Raw genomic sequence first — 25,366 nt, forward strand, 5'->3', positions numbered from 1 at the left:
ATAAATTTATTAAAAATGAAGTACACATTGAATCAAAACTATACATTGAAAATAAAAGCTGAACATATGCTTCTTAAAAAAATAAGCAAAATTTATTGAATGCGTTACGTATGTGCTATTTTTTACAAGTCAAAGTATGCACGGAACGCGTATTTCCGGAAAAATCAACAAAATTTAAAGACTTATAAGCATAATTGAATAGGTCCGCATGATATCACCACTCTAAAACTTTTACACATAAGAGATCGTTATATAAGCTCTTTGCATGCAAAAAATTACGATGGTGATATTGCGCGGACCTAGTTTTATTTTTAAATATGTTCATTTTTACGTCATGGAAATACACATGCATATGAATGTGTTGTTATATAAACATTAAGTTTGTGCATTAAAGTCAAAATACTATACTCTTATTGTTAAGTATCGATGAATAAACCCAATGAATGAACAAGTCATCACACTACTAATATGAAGAGCGGGTCTGTTACGAGTAACATGATATTTCACACGTCTTTCCTTGTATTAGCCATATCATTTTACTTCCGCGTTGCCGTATCTAAGCGACAGCAGACCAAGGTGCGTGTATTGTACAGGTAACGTTACGCACGACCAAGATCAATGAGACGAGACGGGTGAAGAATCAGTTTAGAAGAAGTGAAGGTAAATAAAATGTTTATCTTTATTTTAATATTATATTGAACATTACACACTGTATAATTTATAATAGTCATTCTCAAAGAGAAAAGTGGCACGATCACAATAGTCTCATAGAAATAATTATGAGTATAACGTTATATATCAATACAAATCTGAAACATTATAGGGCTAACATGCTCATGTACATGTAATACGCACAGGAATTCAAGTATTTTGCACTGTAGGCCAAAAATATTAATGCATTACATTCCTTTAATTATCAGATACTGGCCATATAGTCTTTATGTCTCGGTGAATATAGACGTCATTTTCCAAAAGTGACGTCACAATGCTTTTACATTATTTATTGACACTCGAGTCATATGATATTGAAGTAACAATGTCTCTCTATAATATATACGAAAATTTAAGTAGTCTATATATAGCTGATTGCCATCAATTGTCCACCTCCAAAAAAATCCATTAAATCACCCAAGTCCATGTAACGTGATTCACTTTTTTCGGACACATATATTGGATCGAATAATACTTTTATGTAATTAATTATAAACGGAATAAGAATTTGGAAGTATAGTTTTCTATGTAGCGCAAGGAAACGATAAACAATAACGGTTGATGTACATGTAATCCAAAATAACTCCTGAGAAAGACAGGTGTGTGTAATAAAATATAACCTTACAAATGACAACATGAAGAAGTACACAATTTATCGGACTATGTGACATAATTATAAATACTTTATTACGAAGGTGATATTTTATTTTACTTTGTGAACTGGGTCATTCATTTTTATGCAGTTCATTTCGAATTTCGTACTTAATCTTTGTTTTGAAGATTTAAAAAGTCCTGCAAAAAATAAAAGTTACTGGTAAATACATTTAGTTTTAGATTTTACATTTTCTTTGTTTTTTAATCTTTCACCAACTTTATTACCTTTATTGCCTGGTGGGTATTTTAACTAAGGAACATATTAGATATATCTTACAGTTTTAATTTCCGCAGCACATATAAGATTTTATATCTCTGTTAGTCTAATTATTGTCATTTCGATACAATAATACTCAGAACGTACGATCCAAGTTGCACTCTGTCCACTCTGTTGTTAAATTGCAGAATTTTTTTTATACAATTTGAGATTTTTGGCATTAATTCATTTAGAGGTATTCGTGAATTGTAGACTTATTTTCACAAAAAAGAAAACGATCACAATATTATCCATACAAAGTATTCTTCTTAAAAAGCAATATGAAGATAACGAACAGAGAGAGAGAGAGAGAGAGAGAGAGAGAGAGAGAGAGAGAGAGAGAGAGAGAGAGATTACATGTACATGTATATCACTTTCTGACTGTATTGTATTGGTATCAGAGGCGGATCCAGCAATTTTGAAAAGGGGGGGGGGTTCCAATTGATGAATATTAATACGTGCAGAATACATTATTTGTCAATAAACAAGGCCTTTTGAACACTAAGAAACGAAAAATAATTCAGACTTATTACGAAGAGCTATTATAAAAATGAATTGTTGGTAAAAAAAAAAAAAAAATATGTCTTTGATGTTTAAATTCTGAACGATTCTTGGAAACAAAACAAAAAAGGGCTTTCTTTTGTGTTTCATGTGGGTATGAAGGTACGGTATAGCTAGCATTCCAGAAAAATAGCATAACTTGCATAAAATTAACTATAATCGATTTTTTTTAAAAATAGAGTTGACAATACATTGTAGATGTTATTATAAATCTGTGTTTCTAGCGACACTGCTTAGTTAATTTTTAAAAAAAATTCCACATGTTTACTCATAGATGTGAGCACCGGATGCTGATGGGGAGTACCTTTTTCGATAAAAAAAAATCGTTAGGGTTTTTCATATAAGAAATACATGTACATGTAAATTACGGTGCGTTGTAAATAATTCTTTCAATTAGCAATTTTAAAAGTATTTATTTGAAATAATTACAGTATTTATACTATAAATGGGGACAATTGCTTTTAAATAGGCATTACAAGTTTTAAAAAAAATTTATATGTCCCAGATAAAGGGGGGGGGGTTCCGGGAAGTCTACCCACATATGCGGTCGTGAACGCTGCTCATCACTATACACAGGAAGCAGATATTACACAAGATATAAATAATTGGTCAGAATTGGTCTTTGTTTGAATATCTTATTGTTCTAAAGACAACACGAAGCGATTTTATAAGGAAATGTTACGTGTCATCCGGATTTTCTTTAAGTGTGTAAAGCACAAATTAAAAAAAATCAGTAAACTACATATAATTCAGCCCCCAAAAATTTTACTCGGTACATTGTGTTTAGCATTTGACATTGTTTAATTCAACAAACATACTTGTGTAAGAAAACCATACGATCAGTTAAAATGTTGAATGTAAAGGCAGCCATTATACGATGACAACTAATAGGTTCGTTCTCAATGGAGTGACGTTTTTGTGAAACAAGTTCCAATTATCTGTATAACCAGTAAATACACCTTTAATAGCTCATAAGTTTGTTTTCAAAAGAAAATTTTATATGCATGATTTGGGCTGCATGCTCAGTCATCTTCGTGGAATTCATTTGGTCATAAACATTCACAATGATTCAAATATAAATTGCGTATTTTCAATTACTGAATAACAAAAATATTTTTCTCATTTATCCGACCTGCATACAATTCACCTTTTACGGAAAAAGAAAATAAATATGGTTTGCCTATTAATTGAGGTGTCGCTTATAATTCAAGAGATGCTAAAATTAAATTGTGATGCATCAAAAATACTTGGGGTGTTTATGCCTCCCTGACTTTGGTCCGTAAACATTTGGGAGGATAGTTACAACATTACAGAGAGAGAGAGAGAGAGAGAAGAGAAGAGAGAGAGAGAGAGAGAGAGAGAGAGAGAGAGAGAGAGAGAGAGAGAGAGAGAGAGAGAGAGAGAGAGAGAGAGAGAGAGAGAGAGAGAGAGAGAGAGAGAGAGCTAAAACATCACTGGAGAAAAAATGTAGGTCCCATGATGGCATCCATAGTGTATTCCCCCCAATAACTGAACACATAGTGGAAAATAGCAATTTTCGAAAATAAAAATACAGTTACAGTAGAGCACATTTATAACGAACACAATTTTATCAGATCTCGTTTACGGCAAAATTATTTTCATTTACTACATTTTTCAATCGTACAATGAACTCATTATTGATAGCAAATTGTGGTTTAAATCACTGTCACTGACACTCTTCGTTTTAAAGTTTGTTTTACTGCTGAAGGAAAACTAATGAACAAGAGAATGCTAACTTTCGGGATAAAAATAAATATTGATGATATTTAAGAGTGTAGAAATGTCCTTAAATATACAGTGTGTCAGAATTTTCAAGACAGAAAATATGGGGAATTATAAATTAGGTTCACAATAAAATAAATTGCATAATTTGTTTATTTTTGTGGTCAATGTCGTGAATAAAATTGCATATAACTGGCAATCGATGTAATAACGATTGTTCTCATTCAAACAGATGCCAGGCACAGGAAAACGGGAATTCCCGTGTATTCTATGCAGGAAGCGAACAAAACCAACTGAGAGACGAACACTGACAGCAGAACTGAAACAATTGGTGCAGAAAATGTGTGTGTTCGATCCGTCTGATGAAGATGTACTTTGCACTGCATGTCGGATTAAATGCCATGTAAAGCTTAAGAAACACATAGAGAAAAAAGACACAGCGCCAAAGGATACGTTATTTTCACCACAACAACAAGGAAGCTCCTCCAGATACGCCAGGAGTCCACCCTCTGTCACCCTTCCGCTACCTTCGTCCGCCACCAGCCATGCCCGTTGTTTCATTTGCAAACGACCCGGACCCAAACTAATTGTTGTGCCAACTAGTGAGAGAAACTCTGTTTTTCTGCATCAGAAAATCCTTATTCCATACGGTTCAAGGTGCTGTAGTAAACATATTCCGGATGGCAGGTTTACCTCAGATGCTCTGAAACAGATTCCCGTTTTCTCACAAACATCAAGCTTAAACAGGAGCTCCATCGTCGACATTTTACTGTATTTGCGAGAAACTGCTTTGAGATATGATACATCTCGAATTGATTTTGACCGAGAAAATGCTTTCAGTGATCAACAGTACACAACTCTTACCGGTCTTAGCAAGAATTCCTTTAACGACCTGTTGTCTTATATCAGCGACAGTGTTAAGAATACATCTGTACGCAGCGCTAGGAATAGCCTGGGGATTTTTCTTGTGAAGATGAAGTCCGGCCTTTGCAACAGTATTCTGTCAACCATTTTCAACGTCTCCAAAGCAAGCATCCGTCGGGCTATTCATACAGTGCGGAGGGCATTAATGGAAAACTTTGTTCCCCAGAACCTTGGTTTTCAACACATATCAAGAGAAAGTGTTATTCAACATCATACACGACCATTAGCTGAATCATTGTTTGGTGGAACCGGAAGTCAAGCCCTACTAGTGCTGGATGGTACCTATATATACATTCAAAAGAGCTCCAACTTCACTTTCCAAAGAAAATCCTACAGTTTGCATAAAGGCCGACCACTCGTAAAGCCGATGGTGATTGTATCTACAAGCGGTTATTACATCTCTGTAATTGGACCCTATCTCGCAAGAAACAACGATGCAGCCATCCTTCAGCACATCATGAAATCAAACAGGGAGGATGTATTGAAGTGGGTTGAGGAAGACGATATCTTCATTATTGATAGGGGTTTCAGGGATTCTGTTGCATACCTGGAAGAACTTGGCATTCAGGCTATCATGCCAGCTTTCATGAAAAAGGGGGAGAAGCAGATGTCTACTCCAGATGCAAATACAAGTCGACTTGTAACAAAGGTATATTGAGATTGATGCAATAACTATGAAAACCAATTTACAGTCATATCTTAAGTACATGTACTAATACGTTTCCTACTTATTTTTAGATTCGATGGGTTGTTGAATCGGCAAACGCTAGAATAAAACGATGGAAACTGCTTGACTGTATTCTACCCACTAGCCAAATACCATTTATTGGTGACTACGTCAAAATTGTTTGTAGCATATCAAACAAATACTACCCACCACTTTCTTCGGGTTCGTATATGTAATACATACATAAGATTTTAAAAGATTGCATGATAGATATTTTTTATCACTGAAGTAAATATCAAACGTTTATTAATACATGTATTAATGATATTAATAACTTCATGCAGGTGACAGAGATGCCGATATGGCTGTTGCAGCCAAAATGCAGTTCCTTGCGAAACAAGTGAACCACCTTAAGGAGGAAGTCGAAGCCAGGAAACTGCACTCACGAGTAGCCATGTGGAGAAATCCTGAAGATCTCGATTCCTTGGGCTTCCCTCATTTGGATGAGGATGATATTCGCAACATAACGTGTGGAGTGTATCAGCTTAAACTTGCTAGCAGTTATGCGGCGGAACATTTTCAAGATGGAAGCAATATCTTGATACACAAAGAGGACCCGAATCTGCTGAGAATCAAAATTCAGAGTAGACATGTCTCTGCGAAATCATATCTGCTTTGGATTCGTTTTGATGAATCAAGTATAACGGGTTGGTACTGTCAGTGCAAAGCTGGGGCCCGAGTGGTAGGGGTTTGTGCGCACGTCGCGGCAGTTATTTGGTATATAGGACTCCGTAACTACAAAGGATCGTTTAAATCTGTCCAAGACTGGGGAAGATTCGTTGATGACGCTTCAGTTTTGCCGGAACCAGTAGACGAGTCTGAGTCAGACGAAGATCTAGTTGAAGAGTAAATCAAACGGAAGTTGTCAAATGAAATCACTGATATGTATCAATTGAATTGTAGATAGGGTAATTTTTTGAAAGGTAGTTTTCATTAGTTGTTTTTTTTTAATTCTTTAAATCGACTCTCTTAAATGATATCTGATTTGTAGTACATATCATAATTATCAAAAGTTGAATTCAATAACATGCTTGTCAATATGTGAACGTTTACTTTTCTAATGGCCACTTGCTGCTTTCATAGTCATCATTTTATGTACTGTATGATTTTAAAGAATAACGATCGAAATTTTGATACATGCAAAATATGTATAATGAAGGGGGAATCCAATATTCTTCTTTTTCAGTGTATTTTGTGTACGTTTAATATAGACACATAGTTTATATAATGTCTTAAATGATATTGGTAAGTTCAAATAGAAAGTTTGATTAATATTTGTGACTAAAAATTTAAATAAAACATTTTTTTTTCATTTTATCGTAGACAAAAGTTTTTCATTGAGAAATGATAAAACTGTTTGAAAATTAAGAAAATTATGTGAATAAAAATCGTACATATGTATTCAACATGATCCTCAACAAGAGTCGCTTATAATTAGCGGACGATCCTAATATTTTTTACGCCTGAAGAAAATAATTTTAGATTTGGGGAAGGGCATAACTTTACTTTTCTTTAATTATTTTCGAAGGGGGGGGGGGCAACTAAGCAAAAACCCCTTCACATACAAATAAAACAATTGTTTCATTTAGAGGGCACAAGCATTAGAATATGTTTAATACAGTACTCTGTAGAAATCAGCAATATTATGGAGGGGGTCACACTGTATCAGCAATATTATTTGGATGGGGTATGTACATGTACATATGCGTATTCACTAAGAAAGTGTCCGATTCGTTTCTTCTTCCGTTGCCCTTCCATATTCGGTGTAAATATATATACGAAAGTATCCCCAAACAACTTACCTCAGATTTCTTATTTTTACTTGTCTCTGCACCATCGATCACCAGCTCAATACGGTTGCGTGGTTTCACTGGTTTGTTTACGCATAAAAGCGACGGTTTTTGATCCGCTTTCCGAGTAAGCCTAAGGTTGTTTAATAGGAGAAACTTTGGGGCAAGTAAAGCTACAATTATTAACAGAAGAACTAGCTGAATAATTTTTAAAATAAATTATTTGCACAAAATGTGATTATGTTAATCTTTTTAAAACCAGCGTATTTGTTGTGCTGTAAATTGGAATTTTTTTCGTAAGTATCATATGCACTGTAGCTTTATATTTACCTCCCCATATTTTCTTCGTAGAGCTTCAGCCATATGTACCGTATGTATGTTTTGTCACAAGTACGTACACTTTCGAAAAATACCCCAGTTCGACGGACACGAGTAACCCGGTGAATTTTTCATTCTCTGATAATTTGTCGTGCATAATTTAGTCTGAACCAGCAGCCAACCAAGCATTAAGCAGAATCCACCGATAAAAAAGTTTGTGGTTAAGGCGCGGGTATTTTTTATGCACGAAGTAGCTGTTAGAATTGAACGCGACGCCATCGATAAAAGTCAGCCAAATCGGTTTTAATAACATTTATATAATTTTAAGCAATTAAACAATTAAATATCTGAATATAAATAAGGAAACCCCGCATGCGCCTCAATTATATATATTTGAATTTATTGGGCTGAATAGTAAAAAATAGATACGCAGTGTTATCACAGGCAACGACACTGAAAAATGTAAATATTTAATATAAAAAATAACATGAAAAAATGAATTATTTGAAAATCTGACGTAGTCTTCTTGCTCATGACGTTGCATAGAGCAACGTCAAAATGATGCTACGTTATCGCAAAGTATACTGCATTTACATTTCAGTAAAACATAAACAAAGCTTTAAACAGTTATAAATTGGTGATTTTATGAAAATATACCCTCTGTAAAAGTATTTTGAGGAACATTATCTAAGTTGGACATGGGGCCGAAATTGACCCCAAACGCACTTGGTCCTTTCATTGAAATCGGATGAAAACTTTTTGAGATATAAAGCCGAGAAGGAGTCAGAAAAAAAATAAAAAATAAAATAATAATAAAATGAAACCGAAGAAAAACAAGAGGGTCTTCCGTTGGAAACGGAAGACCCTAATAAGAATAATCTTAATTTTTTTCCCGCACAATAATAGAAAGGTCTTCCGTTGGAAACGGAAGACCTTAAAAACAGTGCAGTACTATCTGTACCAAAAGATAAACCAATAATGTATTTAAGGTAGAAGTTTAGAGTATTCACATTGTTTAATGTTTGCTCATAAGACAGAGTACTACCTGATATACTTATACAGTATTCTATTTCTATATTTTCCTGGCATACAATATAATGCAACAGTAAAGTCATTTATTTCATAATGAATATATCTATTTCTAGTTTTAAAACTAGGGACGGCCAGTACCTATTCCTCTCATTGCCGTGCGAAGAGTCATGGTGTCCAATTCACAGTTGAAAGGGTTTGCTGGACGAATGGTCGGTCTAGGAATGTCCCCCATTGACACCCCTCCAATCTGGAAGTTATCCATTCCTGCTGTGGCTGAGGGTACACCCCCTGGTGCCTATAAATAAAAGAGCAGTAAAAGTCCTATAAGAAATGCAAAAAAGAAAATTTCATACATATCAGTGATCTGAACAATAATAAGACAAAAAAATTTAAACCACATATATAAATCCACAATATATGTACACCAGTTAAGTAATTTGAACAATAGTTATACATAATCTGCATGCCGAGTATTACATTGCTTTTGACATTTTTGCTTCAGGATGGTTTTATGCAGCCATATAAAACATCTAAAAATAACCACCTGGTCATATCCTCTCTGCCCTTGGAGAGCATATGACTGTTGACCTGGAACTCCGACCTGAGCTGGTGGAGGCTGTTGCCCTGGGTAACCGCCTTGACCTGCTTGTTGCCCTGGGTAACCGCCTTGACCTGGCTGTTGTCCAGGGTATACAGGCAACTTCACCACATATGATTCACATATGTGAATCATATGTGGATCATATGATTTGTTTCATACGAGATCATAAAAAAGGGCATCATATGTGACAAATCATATGATCCACATATGATTCACATATGATAGCCCTTTCATATGATTAACATATGAAACTTTTATGTGTGTTGGAAGTTATTTTCATATGAAAATCATATGAAAGGGGCATCATATGTAAATCATATGAAACATACATATGTGGGGTTTTTCATATTTACCAAAAGGAAAATATCCACTTGTGCACACAGAAAATAAGGTATATTTCTGCTTTAAATAAAATTTATCAATATGTTTCTAAAGTTTTTAGACTTAAGCATATTATTCTACAGATCTATCCCTAAAATGTCTTGTTTTCAATAAAAAGATATAGCTTATTTTACATAGTGCACATAATTAAATTATTCAAAGAATATAGAAAAACAAGTTATTAGCATTTGTCGATACATATATTCTTCTTAAGAATACAAATTATTGGACATTTGGTTTAACAAATGTATAAGTACTAGCTGTCATGTATACCAATGAAAGTCAAATCATGAGTAAATATACCAAAAATCATTAAAGTGTATATTAAGAAACGAAAATTGAGTTAAAGCAATGTCTATCGCTTGTTTAGAACTGGAGAATTTCACGTTTTAGTCCTGTTCTCTTGTTTTTCTGCTTGCTGTCCATGGTCATGAAATGGAATAATCACCAGAATCTTCTTAGAATAAATATCTCTTTATAATTCTTCAGTATCTCCTTGGTTGCAGACTAAATTTTCTTTAGAATATATGGTCCCTTTAAAATGATGAAAAGAAATATTTTAAAAACTATACAGACTAAGTGTAATTTATAATGTACAATATTCCATACATCTTTAAATCAACTTCATTATAAATGAAAATAAAGCAATTCACCTGAAAGATAGTAGACTTCATTAGTTTATTTTTAATGACCTTTGCATGTGCTCATGATCTTGAATCTCTCAAAAACTCTTGAATTTATTTGGAACTGAATGAAAAATTTTTTTTTGATAGCAACCTTATAATACTTACCTTTAGCAAAAGTCTGGACCAATGAATCCCTTAAATTAAGTCACTTTTAGGCTTAAAATTGTAGTGCACATGATCCTTTTTGACAATTTACTAAAATAGATACATGTATATGCTACCTTAGAAATCCTTTGATACCAAGAGTTTGTTTATACATGTATATCTTTGTGTGCAGTTTTACTCAGTTGAAACATGCTTTCTGGTAAGCACTCAGATATCAAAAACACTAAAAAATAACATTTTCAATAAGCCCAGCAATAAGTATACTTAATAGAGTCACTGAGTGGCCATTTTCATAAAAAAAATAGTAAAATCATGGTCAATTTTATATACTGAATATTTTTACTGACACTGTGAATGTTTTGCATTGGTCAGAAATGTCAGTTATAAATAAGATGTATAAATTTGTAGTAGTACCTACTTAAACTATTTCCAAATTCATCGGGTTCATTATTCATTTTCTCTTTCATCTATTATAAAACGTAAATTCTTTTTGGCCAATTCTGTTAAAAGTGTTCACTATTGTTTAACAAGTATATAAACCCGAGCACATTCGTGCTCGGGGCTTCTTCACTGAACCTTGCATCAAGGTACGGAGTCGCCCTCCTTTTGGCAATTTTAAGTTGACTCAAATTCCATATTTATTTTGGGAAATTACTTTTTTGTTCTTTAATTTTTCGTTTTTTATTTTGGTCACTAAGGTACACCAGCTCCTCATCGTAATTAATTATTATTTAATTACGAATAAATTATATTTTTATCTTATCAAATTCTTCTGTTTTTCTTCTTGTTAATAGCCTTAACAGGCGGACGCAAATTATCTGGGTAAAATATCATGTAAAAACACAACGCGAAGTCAAAATATATCATATACAGTAGCAAAAAAGATCAAACAACTACATTGGTGCCGTGACCAGGATTTGAGTCAATTTCAATTTTTCTATTTTTGTCATTAATTTTTTTTTTTTTTGCATGTGTATTTCATTTTGAAAATGTTTGCAAATGACTTGGAGAGACGACTCTTAGAAAAGGTAGACGGTATTTTGAAATGGTATTCTTGAAAATCCGACAATAAACCGTCTGTTCATTTTGATGAAGCAAAAATGAGTAGTAAACCATTTTTTAGAAGATCCAGAATACGTTTCCGAAACGCCTCAAAGTTCTCAAAGAAATGTGTTCAATTTCTGTAAAACGGACGTGTTAAATAAATCAAAAAGTTTTATGGAACCACCCAGTAAAACGGCATCAGGTTTTGATTCGTGAGACTCCGGGATAAACCGGTTCGGTAGTAATAAAAGCCACTCGTTGAACAGGTTTTATGAACCAAGTCATGAAGACAGGTGCAAGCTTAGATATCGCGACGAACAGAAATATGTAAACACTACTTAGAGGTCTTATGAACCAAGATTTCACGACAAACGCGAGTTTAGAAATCACGACGACGAGGAATATGTAAATACTACTCAAAATTCTAATGAACAAAAATTTCACGACAAACGCGAGTTTAGAAATAAAGATGATTTCGTTCACACTACCCTGAGGTTTCATAATCTGACCCTCGACAGGTGCGAGTTACGAGATCGAGACATTTCTGATCACATTCTGATAATTCCCCCTTTGAAAGAAAAGATAGAATTTTGAGAGAAAAAGAACAAGAAAAATTTGACGGAATTTCGACTGACTGGCAAGACTATATCATAAGTTTTGAACAAGTCGCCGACTGGAACAATTGGAATGAATGCGAACGCGCGCAGCAATTGGTTATGTGTTTAATAGGGAATGCACAAAAATTACTGAGCGAATGCATGCGAACAGACCTTCAAAATTACCAGCGACTTAAAAATGTTTTGGGGAGAAGATTTAATCCAGTAGAACGCGAAGTTGCGTTTAGATGCAAATGTAAAAGCAGAAAAATGAATCAGCCGCAGAATTTGCATTACGAAATGAAAAAACACGTTCAATTTCATCACCCTTTGTCCCTTGATCAGGCAAATGCCTACGCTATGGAATACGAAGCGTTTGATGGGTCTTTAAATCGTGTCAAAACACCACAATATGATTCCGAGCTCGAAAGAAGCATGGCAGCCATGCACATGTATCAGTCGCGAGCGTCAAGAGTGATCTTAGAACAAGTTGAAGATCTTATAGACAAAAAAATTGAGAAATTCAAAAATGAAATTACAAATCTCCTTAAAAATCCTACTTATGTTGAGAGTCAAATCAAACCGAGATCTGACATCGTTTGTGGTTTTTGCAAAGCTGTAGGGCACATTGAAAGCCGTTGTTTCAAGAAAAATCCAAATTTAAGACCGACATTTAACAAACCAGAATCGAGACATTTAAACGGTTAGTGGCTGGTATTGGGGTCGGAATCTCAGCCAAAAATGATGAAAAACGACCAAAACAAATTTCGACTCAAACGGAAATTATTGAGACAAATGATACAGAATTAAACACTATTACTGTTATAGAAAATGAAAATCTCGAGTCCAGAACCCGTTAAACAAAACGGTGAACAATACTCAAACAATAACAATGCTTTACCTGTGAAAGAAAACGCTTATGAAATCTGTAACGAAGTGAAAGAAAGCGCGAACGAATCGAGTGAAATAAAAGCAAATGTCGCGTATCAGGAGAGTATTTCCTCTCCAGTGGTCAAGTCTGAACATCGTATTGATTGATCATACATCTTGTATGTTTGTAAAAGCACAAATAGGAAACAAAACTTTACAGTTTCTTATAGATACTGGGTCTCCTGTATCTATCTTGAAAAAGAATATTCATGACAATCTTCAGTTAAACCTTTGCTTGCAAGCGCAGACAAGGTTCTCTATGCAGCAAATGGGAATCGGTTAGAAATATTTGGCAAGGGTAAAATTGAATTTGTTGTTGGAAATTACAAGCTTGAACAAGAGTTTATCATTGGAAATTTAGACTCCATTGATGGTATTTTAGGTACTGATTTCCTAGAAAAGAATGATTGTGATATCATGATTCGGAAAAGAAAATTAAAATAAAAAAAACGGACAATAAAGCTACTTCAAAAATCAAATAACAGCGTGGCTTTTGTCAAACTAAAAAACAATGTGGTAGTTCCTGAAAATTCTGAGATGGTGTTAAATGGTTATCTTGGCGGCAGTAGTCCCATGCACCATAGGATAGTCGAGTCATCAAAGTTCATTAAAAACAAAGGTTTAATGGTAGCAAGGTCAATCATTGATACGAACAATTCATGTCAAATAGTATCAGTTCTAAATATTCACGATAAACCAATAACCTTGAAACGCGATGAGGTACTCGCCACAGTCGGCCATGTAACCGAGATTTCTCGAGAAAACAGCGATGTGGAATCTGAAGTTTTGCCGGAAAACCTAACGCCGCTCATTGAAAATATTTCCGAGAATTTGAATATTGAGGAAAGAGAGAAACTCAAAAGTCTTACTCTTTCGTTTAAAGATATTTTTGTGGGCGCGGATGGCAAGGTCGGTCAAACCGATCTCGTGACACACAAAATAGATACGGGAGACAACTCCCTCATTCGTCTTCCACCGCGTAGAATCGCGTTTAAACAAAGAGAAATTATTGACGCAGAATTGGACAAAATGTTACAAAAAAATGTTATTGAACCGAGTGAGAGCCCGTGGCGAGCGCCAGTCTGTTTGGTAACTAAAAAAGATGGTACACCGAGGTTCTGTTTCGACTTCAGAAAATTAAACATTACCAAGAAAGACGCGTATCCGCTACCAAGAATCGATGACGCGTTAGATAAATTAGCGGGAAATAAATGGTTTTCGACTTTAGATCTAGCCAGTGGTTATTGGCAAATTAAAATGGATAAAACAGACAAAATAAAAACTGCTTTTACAACTCATAGGGGTTTCTTTCAATTTAATGTCATGGCATTTGGGCTTTGTAACGCTCCCGCGACCTTTCAAAGGTTAATGGAAAAAGTTCTGGGGAATCTCCCATTTGACAAGTGCTTCTGTTACCTTGACGACATTAGAGTCTTTGGTAAAGATTTTGAAAATGCTCAGGGAAATTTGCATTTTGTTTTTGGTAAACTTTGCGATGCGGGTTTAAATCTAAAACCAAAGAAATGCTCCTTATTTCAAGAGGAAGTTACTTACATAGGCCATTTGGTTTCGGAAAAGGGCATACAGTATGACCCCGAAAAAACTCGTGTAGTTGAAAATTGGCCTCGACCCGAAAGTAAAAGAGATGTCAGAAGTTTCCTTGGTTTTGTAGTCAGTACTACAGAAGATTTATTCAAACGTTTTCTGAAATCGCGATGCCCTTAACCAGACTGACTGCAAAGAAAGTAAATTTTCAATGGGGTGAGAAATGTGAACAGTCCTTTCAAACTCTGAAACAAATGTTGATTACTTCACCTATTTTAGCATTTCCAGATTCAGATGGTGAGTTTATATTAGATGTAGATGCTAGCGCTTACGGACTGGGTGGTGTCTTATCTCAATTACAAAATGCTGACGAGCGCATGATAGCATACGGTAGTAAAACGTTGAGTCATACTCAGCATTATTATTGTACGACCAAAAGAGAGCTTTTGGCTTTAGTTCATTTTCTTAGACATTTTCGATACTATCTCTTAGGTAGAAAGTTTACCGTGCGAACTGACCACGCTCCCCTTAAATGGCTAAGAAATTTCAAAGACGCGGACGGGATGCTTGCGCGATGGTTGAGTGTCACAGAATGCTATGATTGCGTGATCGAACAGAGACCGGGCACCAAACACAGAAACGCGGATGCTTTGTCTAGGTTGACATGTAAGCGTTCAGATTGTCTGGACTGTGCTGATTCGAAGCAAATAAATAATATTCAACTAAACACATTAACAGAGCGAAACGGTAGTTCAAATACCAACCATGCCCCATCAAATTGGGCAGATACTTGGTCTCACGAAGATCTCTGCGATTTTCAAAATCAAGATGTCGCAATTGGTCCCATTAAACTGTTAATGGAAAATCATTCAGAACACAGACCCCCTAAATCTGAGATTGAGAATTTGACAAAAAATTCCAAAACTTTTTGGTCTCAATGGGAACTTTTAGAAATACGAGACGTACTTGTGTACAGAAAATCGCGTTGGTGCAATTCGTGTGAGCTGTGCACAAGAAGTAAACCTGGTCCTGGGTTAGGGAGAAATGAACTGCAACAGTTCAAAATCACAGAGCCTTTACAGTGTATTGCTATAGACATATTTGGTCCCCTACCAGTAACAAAAAATGGTAATCAATACATAATGGTGATCGGTGAGTATATCACTAAATGGAAAGAAGCATTCGCGATTGAAAATCATACTGCTTTGACAGTTGCAGACCGTCTTGTAGATGAGTTTATTTGTAAATACGGCTGTCCCGAACAAATACACACGGATCAAGGTCGTGAGTTCGAATCCGACCTCTTTAAAACAGTTTGTCATAAACAAGGGGTACACAAAACTAGAACCACGCCATATAGGCCCCAATATGACGGAATGGTTGAACGGTTCAACCGAACTTTAAAACAAATGCTTTCAATTTTTACCAATGAAAATCCTCAAGATTGGGACGATTTACTGCCCTTGTTAATGATGGCTTAAAGAGCCACTGAACATAAATCTACCGGTTGTTCACCAAATTTGATGATGTTTGGCAGGGAAAACAGTTTTCCCATTGACTTGATGGCAGGGTTACCTCCCGATATGAAAGATGAAATGTGTGAAATTCAATATGTTGAATGGCTTAAACAAAGCATGGAGAATGTGTTTCAATTTGCTCGCGATAAATTAGGCTCCGCTGCGAAAAGACAAAAGCGCAATTACGATGCTCATAGTAAGAGCAGACAAATTACTCAAGGGGAATGGGTTTGGCGGTGGTACCCTCCAGAGGCAAATAAAAAACTTGGATTGGGATGGGTTGGTCCTTATTTAGTTGTGGAAGATGTGTGCAAGTCCGTTTGTAAGATACAGAGAGATGCAACATCTCCAGTTATATCAGTCAATAAAGATCATCTCAAACAATATCTGGGTAAAAATCCTCCTGTTAATTGGGTTTCTGATGATGACTCAGTAAACTATTCATACTCAGACACTGAGGAAATAGACCAGCTACCCCTGAGGAAGTGTACAAGAGCGGGCCGCCTTATAAAACCGCGGGATATCCTTGATTTATAAAATGAAATTGCAGAATTTTTAATAAAATTAATGTATACAGTGTTTTGGTTTATGGTAAATGATTATTATTTGTTTTATCCTAGTGTTGAGATGCATTCAAATTCTGTAAAAACTATACATGTTCTTAATTTATTTTTAACATATATGTATTTCCAGATGGACTTTCTCAATATTAATGTTTCAAACGAGGAATTGCAGCAATTCCAAGAGAATGGAAGAAAGCTGTGGGTCGACGGCACCTGTTGTGAGGTGAACACGTGTAGGAAACTAGGCCCTTTTTCTACTTTCCGGGGATATATCAACCATTGGAGCAAAGCCCATACTAAGTACATTAATATCTTCAAATGTTCTGTGTTTCATAAGAACTTTGTGTTCCAAAATAAAGGTAAACAACACATTCGCGTACACAAGGACGCCATTTTAGAGGTTCAGGAAAAGGAAAACATTTTTTACGTTGAACCTGGACATTGTGTACCTTTCCGCCTAGGTGCGCCGGAAGAAAGAAAAAAGAAAGAATTTAGAAGAAGAAAAGGCCCTGGCCAAGAGGAAGAGACGGGCACAACAAAAGGACCTCTTTGCGCCATCTCCCCTATAAGAGGAATGCCTTATTAATTGTAGTGATGAGGAAATCGATATTTTCCCGGGAGAAAAGAACGACAAAACATTAGTCATCAAAAGTCTTCGAGAAAACGGAAAGAAAGTTAAAAGTGAAGTGATTGGAGACACCTGCATCATTCCAAACTTCGAAAAAATTATTGAACATTAAACTGATTAAAGTAATGTGTGAGTGAATAGGAAATTCATGACGACCAAATTGAATAAATCTGTTGTGCAAAATAAACTTTAAGTTAATGATTTAGGATAGGATAATGACAATCTTACCTACTTTAAAAATCGCTCTCATCCCATCTTCTGCTTCTATTGACCTAAAATGTGACGTATGTGACAAAAACAAATTTTAAACCGTTTTCGCTTCAATTCCCGGAATGAGATTCTATTTTTAGGGTCTTCCGTCTTCAGCGGAAGACCCTTCTATTATTCTATTTTTTCTTTTTCACTTTTCTTATTAAGGTCTTCCGTTTTCCAACGGAAGACCTTATTTTTTTCGTTCGGTGTCTTTTTAGGGTTTTCCGTTCAACGGAAAACCCTTCTGTTATTCTACGGTTTCTTTTTCTTTATTATTAGGGTCTTCCGTCTTCAGCGGAAGACCCTTCTATTATTCTTCGGTTTCTTTTTCAATTCTATTATTATGAGGGTCTTCCGTCTTCAGCGGAAGACCCTACTATTATTCTATTGTTTCTTTTTCACTTTTCTTATTATTATTTTTTTTTTCTTACAAATTTTGTGCTTGTGTTTTCTATCCAAAAATCGGACGGAAGACCCACTCGTTGCTCGCAACGAGATCGAATCTAGTTATTATTCTTTTTTGCCTTACACATTTTGTGCAGGCGATTTCTCGGAAATGGCTGATTCGATCTCTTTCAAATTTTCACTGATGATGCCTCGCCATCTGAACTTTGTACCCCCGTGACATTTTTTCAAAATTCACTTCCGGTCGGAAGTTATCGTCAATAAACGATTTTTTAAAGTCAATTTTGTCTGTCAGGTTTCTTAAAAACGAGTGAAGATATAGGGCTGAAACTTTCAGAGATGATAGATCTATTGTTTCACTGGTGTACCTCGGTCAAGAGAATGTCAGCCGTCACTTCCGGTCGTCACCGGTAGTAAATTTGAAAAATTGAATTTTTCGAGTTTTTAAATTTTTAATATTTTTTTTTTGAAATTTTTACACCTGATAATGACCCTCTCACTGATTTAGAATATGTAATTTGTTTTAAAATCGATCAAAGCATTCTCGAGAAATTAAGCGTCAAAGTTCTGAAGCGAGAGTCCGAGTAGCTCAGTCGATAGGTTCGTGGACATGGCCAAGGCGACCCGGGTTCAAGCCTCGAGTGCCGCAATTTTTTTTTTCGCTTAGATCTACGGTTTTATCTTTGAGTTGATAAGTAAGATCTAATCTATTCAAAAATCGTACGGAAGACCCACTCGTTGCTCGCAACGAGATCGTGTCTAGTTATACTTTTTTTCTTTTTCTGACTTTTTGGATCGTTATTTCTCAGAAACAATTCAACCAATTTACACCAAATTTTTAGGAGTTATAAAGCATCAATGTCGCTACAGATTATCAAAATTTCAATTGATTACGTCACTTTCGGTTTCAGATATGGACGATTTTGTAAATTTTTAAGGGTCATTTTGTCCACGCATCTCCTCTGAAACTAATCATGATAAAAGCTTGAAAGAACTATATATGATAAGAGCTAAATTTGGCCCCCACAATTCGCCATTTTGTAAGTGTTTCGGGTACGATGAAATGTTAACTTATTTTTTAGAAGAATGATATAAAATATATTTTTCATCTATTTATTTGATTTATTTGCACTCACTGGCAGTATGTGACGTCAGAGGTGACGCTATTTCTATAAGTCAATCAAAATCAGCCAAAAATTGACATTTTTCTTATCTATATACGAATGGGAAATATAGAGCGCATGCTTGAACAAGGAAAACTTTTTTGTCACTTATTAGTCTTGGCTAGATACATATCTGATTAAAATATTTTGTTTGTTCAAGCATGCGCTCTATGTTTTCGGAAGGAAAACCTGCTTGAAAACAAGCAGTTTTATGCTAAAAATGCAAAAAGGGCGGGAAAAGGTTGTCTTTACAATGTCATATTTCTAAATTGTGGGCACTTGAACCAAAATGAATATTATGTAAACACATCACATACATATTTGTACTAAGAAAATAAAGAATTATAGCAAAATGATAATGTTCATTTTGGGGGGCCATTTTAGGCCCTTATCATATATGGTCCTTTGCAGGGATTGTAGATGAATGTCTGTAGATTTCCCTCAATGCTTCCAATTGCGAAAAATGCGCAAGGCCTAGAAGCTCGCCTGAACCTGAAAATTAGCACCAGATTTTTTCACAAAATTTTCGCACATTTTCCGTAATATCTTTTGGCGTATAAATATTTTGTTAAAACATGTAATGCAAAAGCTGTTTCAATTTGCACGGACTTTTATTTGATGTCAAGAAAAAGGGGCTGGCCCCTCAAATTAGGGGCCAAGAGGGCTCTAAAGTCTATTTGCAATAACCTTTTAGTGAACAATAATTTGTTATCAATTATAGAAGCAAAAATGTTCACTGTACAGCTGTTCATCTATACAGTACCATACTTAAGTCTAATATTACGTAATTAGGGGTTTCAAGGGGCCAGAAGTTCAAAACTTTGATCATTAATATCTCAAAAAGGAGAAATATTTTGGAAAGCAATGTAGAACAAAAGTTGTTCAAAATAATATTTTGTACAATATGCTACCTTAAATGTGTTTGTTTATGACCCCATTTAGGAGTTAAAGGGTCGGCCCCTTAAACACATTTGTATAGATATCTCAAGAACGGTAAACATTTTGTGAACACTTGTTAAACAAAATATGTTTATATTTACAAGACCTTTCATTTGATGTTAAGAAAAAGGGGCTGGCCCCTCAAATAGGGGCAAAGAGGGCTCTAATGTCTTCTTACAATAACTCTTTACTGAACAATATTTTGTTTTTAATTATAGAAGCAAAAATGTTCATTGTACAGCTGTTCATCTATACATCACCATACCTAAGTCATATATTACGTAATTAGGGGTTTCAAGGGGCCAGAACTCAAAACTCTAATCATTAATATCTGAAAAAAGAGAAATATTCTTAAAAGCAACGTAGAACAAAAGTTCTTCAAAATAATGTTCTTAACAATATGATACCAAAAATTTTGGTGTTAGTGGCCCCGGTAAGGGGTTAAAGGGTCGGCCCCTAAAACGCATTTGTACAGATTTCTCGAGAACGGTTTACAATTCATGAACACTTATAGAACAAAATATGTTTATATTAGCGAGAAATTTATTTGATTTCAAGAAAAAGGGGCTGACCCCTCAAATTAAGGGCCAGAAGGGCTATTAAGTCTTTTCATAATAACTCTTTTCTGACCAATAATTTGATATTAATCATAAAGCAGCAAAGAAGCTTTTATTAAGTTTAATTTAAAACCGAAACCCGTTTTAAAATCGGATGATGCATTACAGTGATATCGGGGTTTAAAAATTGATTTTTCCGGAAATTTTGATTCCGCGTCCTTGGTTTAAAAAATAGCGTAATGTTTAAAGTAAAATTAACTCGTACCAAAAATAATTGTTAAGTCGTATTTGAACACATTCGGATTTTTTTGGTTAAATCGTTCTTGAAATCGGAAAGGTTTTTGTTAAGTCGTACTTAAAATCATTCGTTTTTTGTTAAGTCGTACCAGGAATAATTCGATTTTTTTCATCTATTACATTTTAGTTACTCTTGTTATTGGTTTAAGAGCTTTGCTTCTTACAGGAACTTCCAGGTTTACTTCCGACATAAACGGAAGACCCACTCGTTGCTTTGCGACGAGCTTTGCTCTAGTTCCCTATTATTTTTTTCTTACGTATTTTGTGTACGCGATTTCCCAAAAACTACTCGGCCGATTTATATGAAACATTCAAATCTGATAGATATTGTTCTGAACCTTATTGCAAATTTTTTTTAATGGTGACGTCACTTCCAGTTTTGAGATATTAACGATTAAACGATTTTTGGAGGGTCGGCTTGTCCACGAAGGTTCTCATAAATTAAAACAGATATTGAGTTCAAAATTTCAGGAATGATAGATGAAAGATTGTAGATATGTAATAGGGCATTTATAATTTTTCAGCGCTAAAAGCGTCGAAGTTCGGGCTAAAAAAATAAGATAAAAAGCGTTGTGATTTTGCATGGTTTTCTTAGTTTATCTTTTTTCCCGGAAATATTTTGATTAGACATGTAGAACAGAAAAGATTTATGTTTAAAAGAGCTTTCATATGACATCAAGTAAAAGGAGATGGCCCCTCAAATTAGGGACCTAGCGTTCTTGAAAGTTATCGCTTTATAACTCAAACGTGGTTAAGATTTCGATATGGCTGTCGCTGCAAAAGTTGTTCATTATGATCTTATTAATGTCGTGACAATAATATTTTGTTCAGGTATTGCGTAATATGAGTGTAAAAAGCTAGACTTGTTACCATGTATTAGTGTTTTATTTGGCAAATAAACGGGGTGCTTGTGCGTATAACTGACATAAAGGGTATCAGTTTACATACGAAAAGTGTTTAAACAATTAAATTATTTTCTAGTGAAATTAACACATTATTGATAAAAGAACTCATTCTTTGCATTGATTTTGAGTCGTTTTTTAAATCTAGCTGGATTTGGAGCTGCGTATGTGAACACCCTTGCCCGCGGCCGAGGAAATAGGTCGCGGCTGGACTTAAAAGCGAGTGGTCTACCGTTATCCAATACACAGGACTTGCGCCTTGTTGTAATGCACACATGGCTTTATTCATGTAGATGCAAAAACACAAAGAATTCCGATTTTATTTTTGTGCACGCGATTTCTCAGAAATGGCTAGGCCGATCTCAATTAAATTTTCAGATATGATAGATATTAGTCTGAACCTGATTGAAATTTTTGTATTGATGACGTCACATCCGTTTTTGAGATATTGAGATTTTTATACGGGTATTTTGTCGTTCTCCTAAAGTATAAAAAATATTAAGCTCAAATTTCTACGGTTGGTAAAGGAAATATTGAAGTTTTGCATGATTGTTGTTTTGTATGTTTAGCACTACTGGTGCCAAAGCTCGCTAGGGCTCGAAAATTGACATTAAAAAAGCGTCGTAAATTTTTGTGCTTTTCTCTCTTTATCTCTTTTCTGGAAAATATTTTCTAAAGACATGTAATGTAAAAAAGGTTTATATTTACAAGACCTTTCAGCTGATATCAGGAAAAAGGGGCTGGCCCCTCAAATTAGGGACCTAGATGCCTCTAAAGTCTTTTACCCATAGCTCTTTACCGAGGGATATTTTGTAATAGATTATAGAAGCAAATATGTTTATTTTACAGTTATGAAGCCCTGCAGTATAACGATTTTCTCATGTGTTACGTAATTAAGGGTTTTTAGGGGTCAAAAGTCCAAAACTTTGATCACCTATATTTAAAAAAGGGAAAATATTTTTAAATGCAGTATTAAAGAAAATATGCTCAAAATGATGTACTTTACAACATGCAACCTTTAAAATTTGGTTCAGTGGCCCCAATAAGGACATAAGGGACCGGCCCCTAAAACATTCTTTCTTAGATATCTCAAGAATGGTAACGAATTTCTAAACACTTGTTGAACAAAATGTCTCTATACCCAAACGACCCATTCATTTGATACCATGAAAAGGGGCTGGCCCCTAATTTAAGTGACTTGGAGGGCTCTAAAGTCTTTTTCCTATAGCTCTTTACCGAGGGATATTTTGTAATAGAGAATAGAAGCAAATATGTTTATCTTTCAGTTATGTAGCTTAACAGTATAATGATTTTCTCATGTGTTACGTAATTAGGTATTTTTAGGGGTCAAAAGTCCAAAACTTATATCACCTATATCTCAAAAAGAAAAAAATATTTTGAAATGCAGTATGAAAGAAAAGATGCTCAAAATTATGTACTTAACAACATGCAACCTTAAAAATTTGGACCAGCGGCCCGAATAAGAAGATAAGGAACCAGCCCCATAAACATTCTTTCTCAGATATCTCAAGAATGGTAACGAATTTCTAAACAATTGTTGAGCAAATTGTCTATAAAATCAAATGACCTTTCATCTGATACCAAGTAAAAGGGGCTGGACCCTAAATGTAGGGACCTAGAGGGCTCTAAAGTCTTTTTTCTATAGTTCTTTACCGAGGGATATTTTATGATATATTATAGAAGCAAATATGTTTATCTTACATTTATTTAGCCTAACAATATAACGATTTTCTCATGTGTTACGTAATTTGGTATTTTTAGGGGTCAAAACTTCTATCACCTATAGCTCAAAAAGGAACAATATTTTGAAATGCAGTGTAAATAAAAAAAAGATGCTCAAAATGATGTCCTTAACAACATGTAACCTTAAGGATTTAGTTCAGTGGCCCCAATAAGGAGATAAGGGACCGACCTCTTAAACGTTTTTCACAGATATCTCAACAACTCAAGAATTTCTAAACACTTGTTGAACAAAGTTCTTACACCTGAAACAAAATAGTATCTGGCCCTTAAAATGTAGACCCATCATAAATGAGTTAATTTAGCTGCGAACTGAAGAATTGTTTCAGTTTTGATTACACATAAAGGTTTATTCTTCAACTGGATTAAACGATAAAGTGTCAATGTTAATTAAAAAAAAAGCAATGCCATTCTCAATCTAATGCAATATCAGACACATAGATCAATTGTGGGTTTTAAGTTAAAAAAAAGAATTTCTATTTGATAGATTTAGTCATTAAATTGCAAACTTATCAAATTTTCTTAGCTTCTGAGCTGTGCGTGTGCATGACGTGTTTATGCGTTAAACCTTTACGTAATATATACTTCGCCTGCGGCCGAAGAAATCAGCCATGGCTGCACTACCTAGAGGTAAACGGTTATCTAATACACAAGATTCGCACCCGCACACTTACATGAATATGAATGTGCTTGAGTTTATATAGCCGTAAATACACTGTACACTGTTTTATTTTATGTTATAAACATTTGTTCATTTTGTATTTATTTAAATTAATCATTGGAGAGTAAATTAAATAGTCGGTCTGAAAATTAATAAAAGCGATATTTCTCCAAATCGGAAATACTCGTCAGACATATTTAAATGGTTGATTTGTTAGTCTTAAATGTTTTAAAAACTGTACAAATAATGTTTTCAATCAACAACACAAAAAACAACACAAATATTAAAACCTTTAAATAATGATCATCCCTCGCACGTGGGCGAGGAGATCCCGCGCAAGTGGACATCTTCTACATGTACCTTATCACACGTGCATGTTTGGGATTTTGTACGAACGCAACTATTTTTTAATATGTTTTCAACAATTATATTGGTTTAAGGTAAACTGATAAATTTATTTTACTCGTACAGTTTATTTAGCATTGATTTATACGACAGCGTACAAGGTAATTTAAAAATCAAATCAAATTATGATCAAAGTTCCATGGAACATGTTTGCGGTAGGTGCTGGCACGATAAAAGAATGTCCTGAACTGAGGCATTCGGTGATTATTTTAAAGAATATTCACATGAGTTTTGAAACAAGTTTTGTTTAGATTCTATCGGTCACATATTAATAACTTTTGTAGTTTTTCTACATGGTCGTTCGTTTCATTGTGAAAACGAATTTATTTCTGTGTTGCCCTCCAACCGCCCCGCTGCCAAGTGCTTTTTTTTTTAATTCCAGATCTCTCGAAAATCATTGGATAGTGACTTCTTCTTATGTGTAACATTTTCTCCTGAACGTGTTTCTCTTTCCCATGCGTTTTTTTTTTATTCGGTCAGTCTTTGTAAATTTCATCTTTCTTTATTGCGTAAATTCAATCGTCACGTGCTACCGAAAATCGTGTGTCGCTTCAGCGCACACAGCTCAGAACATATATATAGCCCCAGGTTATTAATGGCTGCAGATCATCAATTGTTATGTAATTAATCAACAGTTCGAAGGGGCTTTCTTCAAAGTGGTCAATTATCAAACAATAAGACTTTCATTTTCACATTAAAGGTGCGAGATCGT

General features: G+C 34.8%; 2 protein-coding genes across 2 annotated transcripts in view; one reads left to right on the forward strand and one right to left on the reverse strand.

Moving 5' to 3' along the window:
- LOC105348537 (annexin A7) overlaps positions 1 to 25,366 on the reverse strand; it is a 104,108-nt gene that overhangs the window by 10,540 nt on the left and 68,202 nt on the right. The window lies entirely within an intron of this gene.
- LOC136270225 (uncharacterized) lies at positions 250 to 6,886 on the forward strand. Its single transcript, XM_066067190.1, has 4 exons — positions 250 to 660; positions 4,158 to 5,498; positions 5,588 to 5,738; positions 5,861 to 6,886. The coding sequence occupies exons 2-4, from the start codon at positions 4,158 to 4,160 to the stop codon at positions 6,424 to 6,426; spliced, it is 2,058 nt and encodes a 685-aa protein (XP_065923262.1). The 5' UTR covers positions 250 to 660; the 3' UTR covers positions 6,427 to 6,886.

This window comes from Magallana gigas, chromosome 7 (genome assembly GCF_963853765.1).
Source record: "Magallana gigas chromosome 7, xbMagGiga1.1, whole genome shotgun sequence".
NCBI lineage: Eukaryota > Metazoa > Mollusca > Bivalvia > Ostreida > Ostreidae > Magallana > Magallana gigas.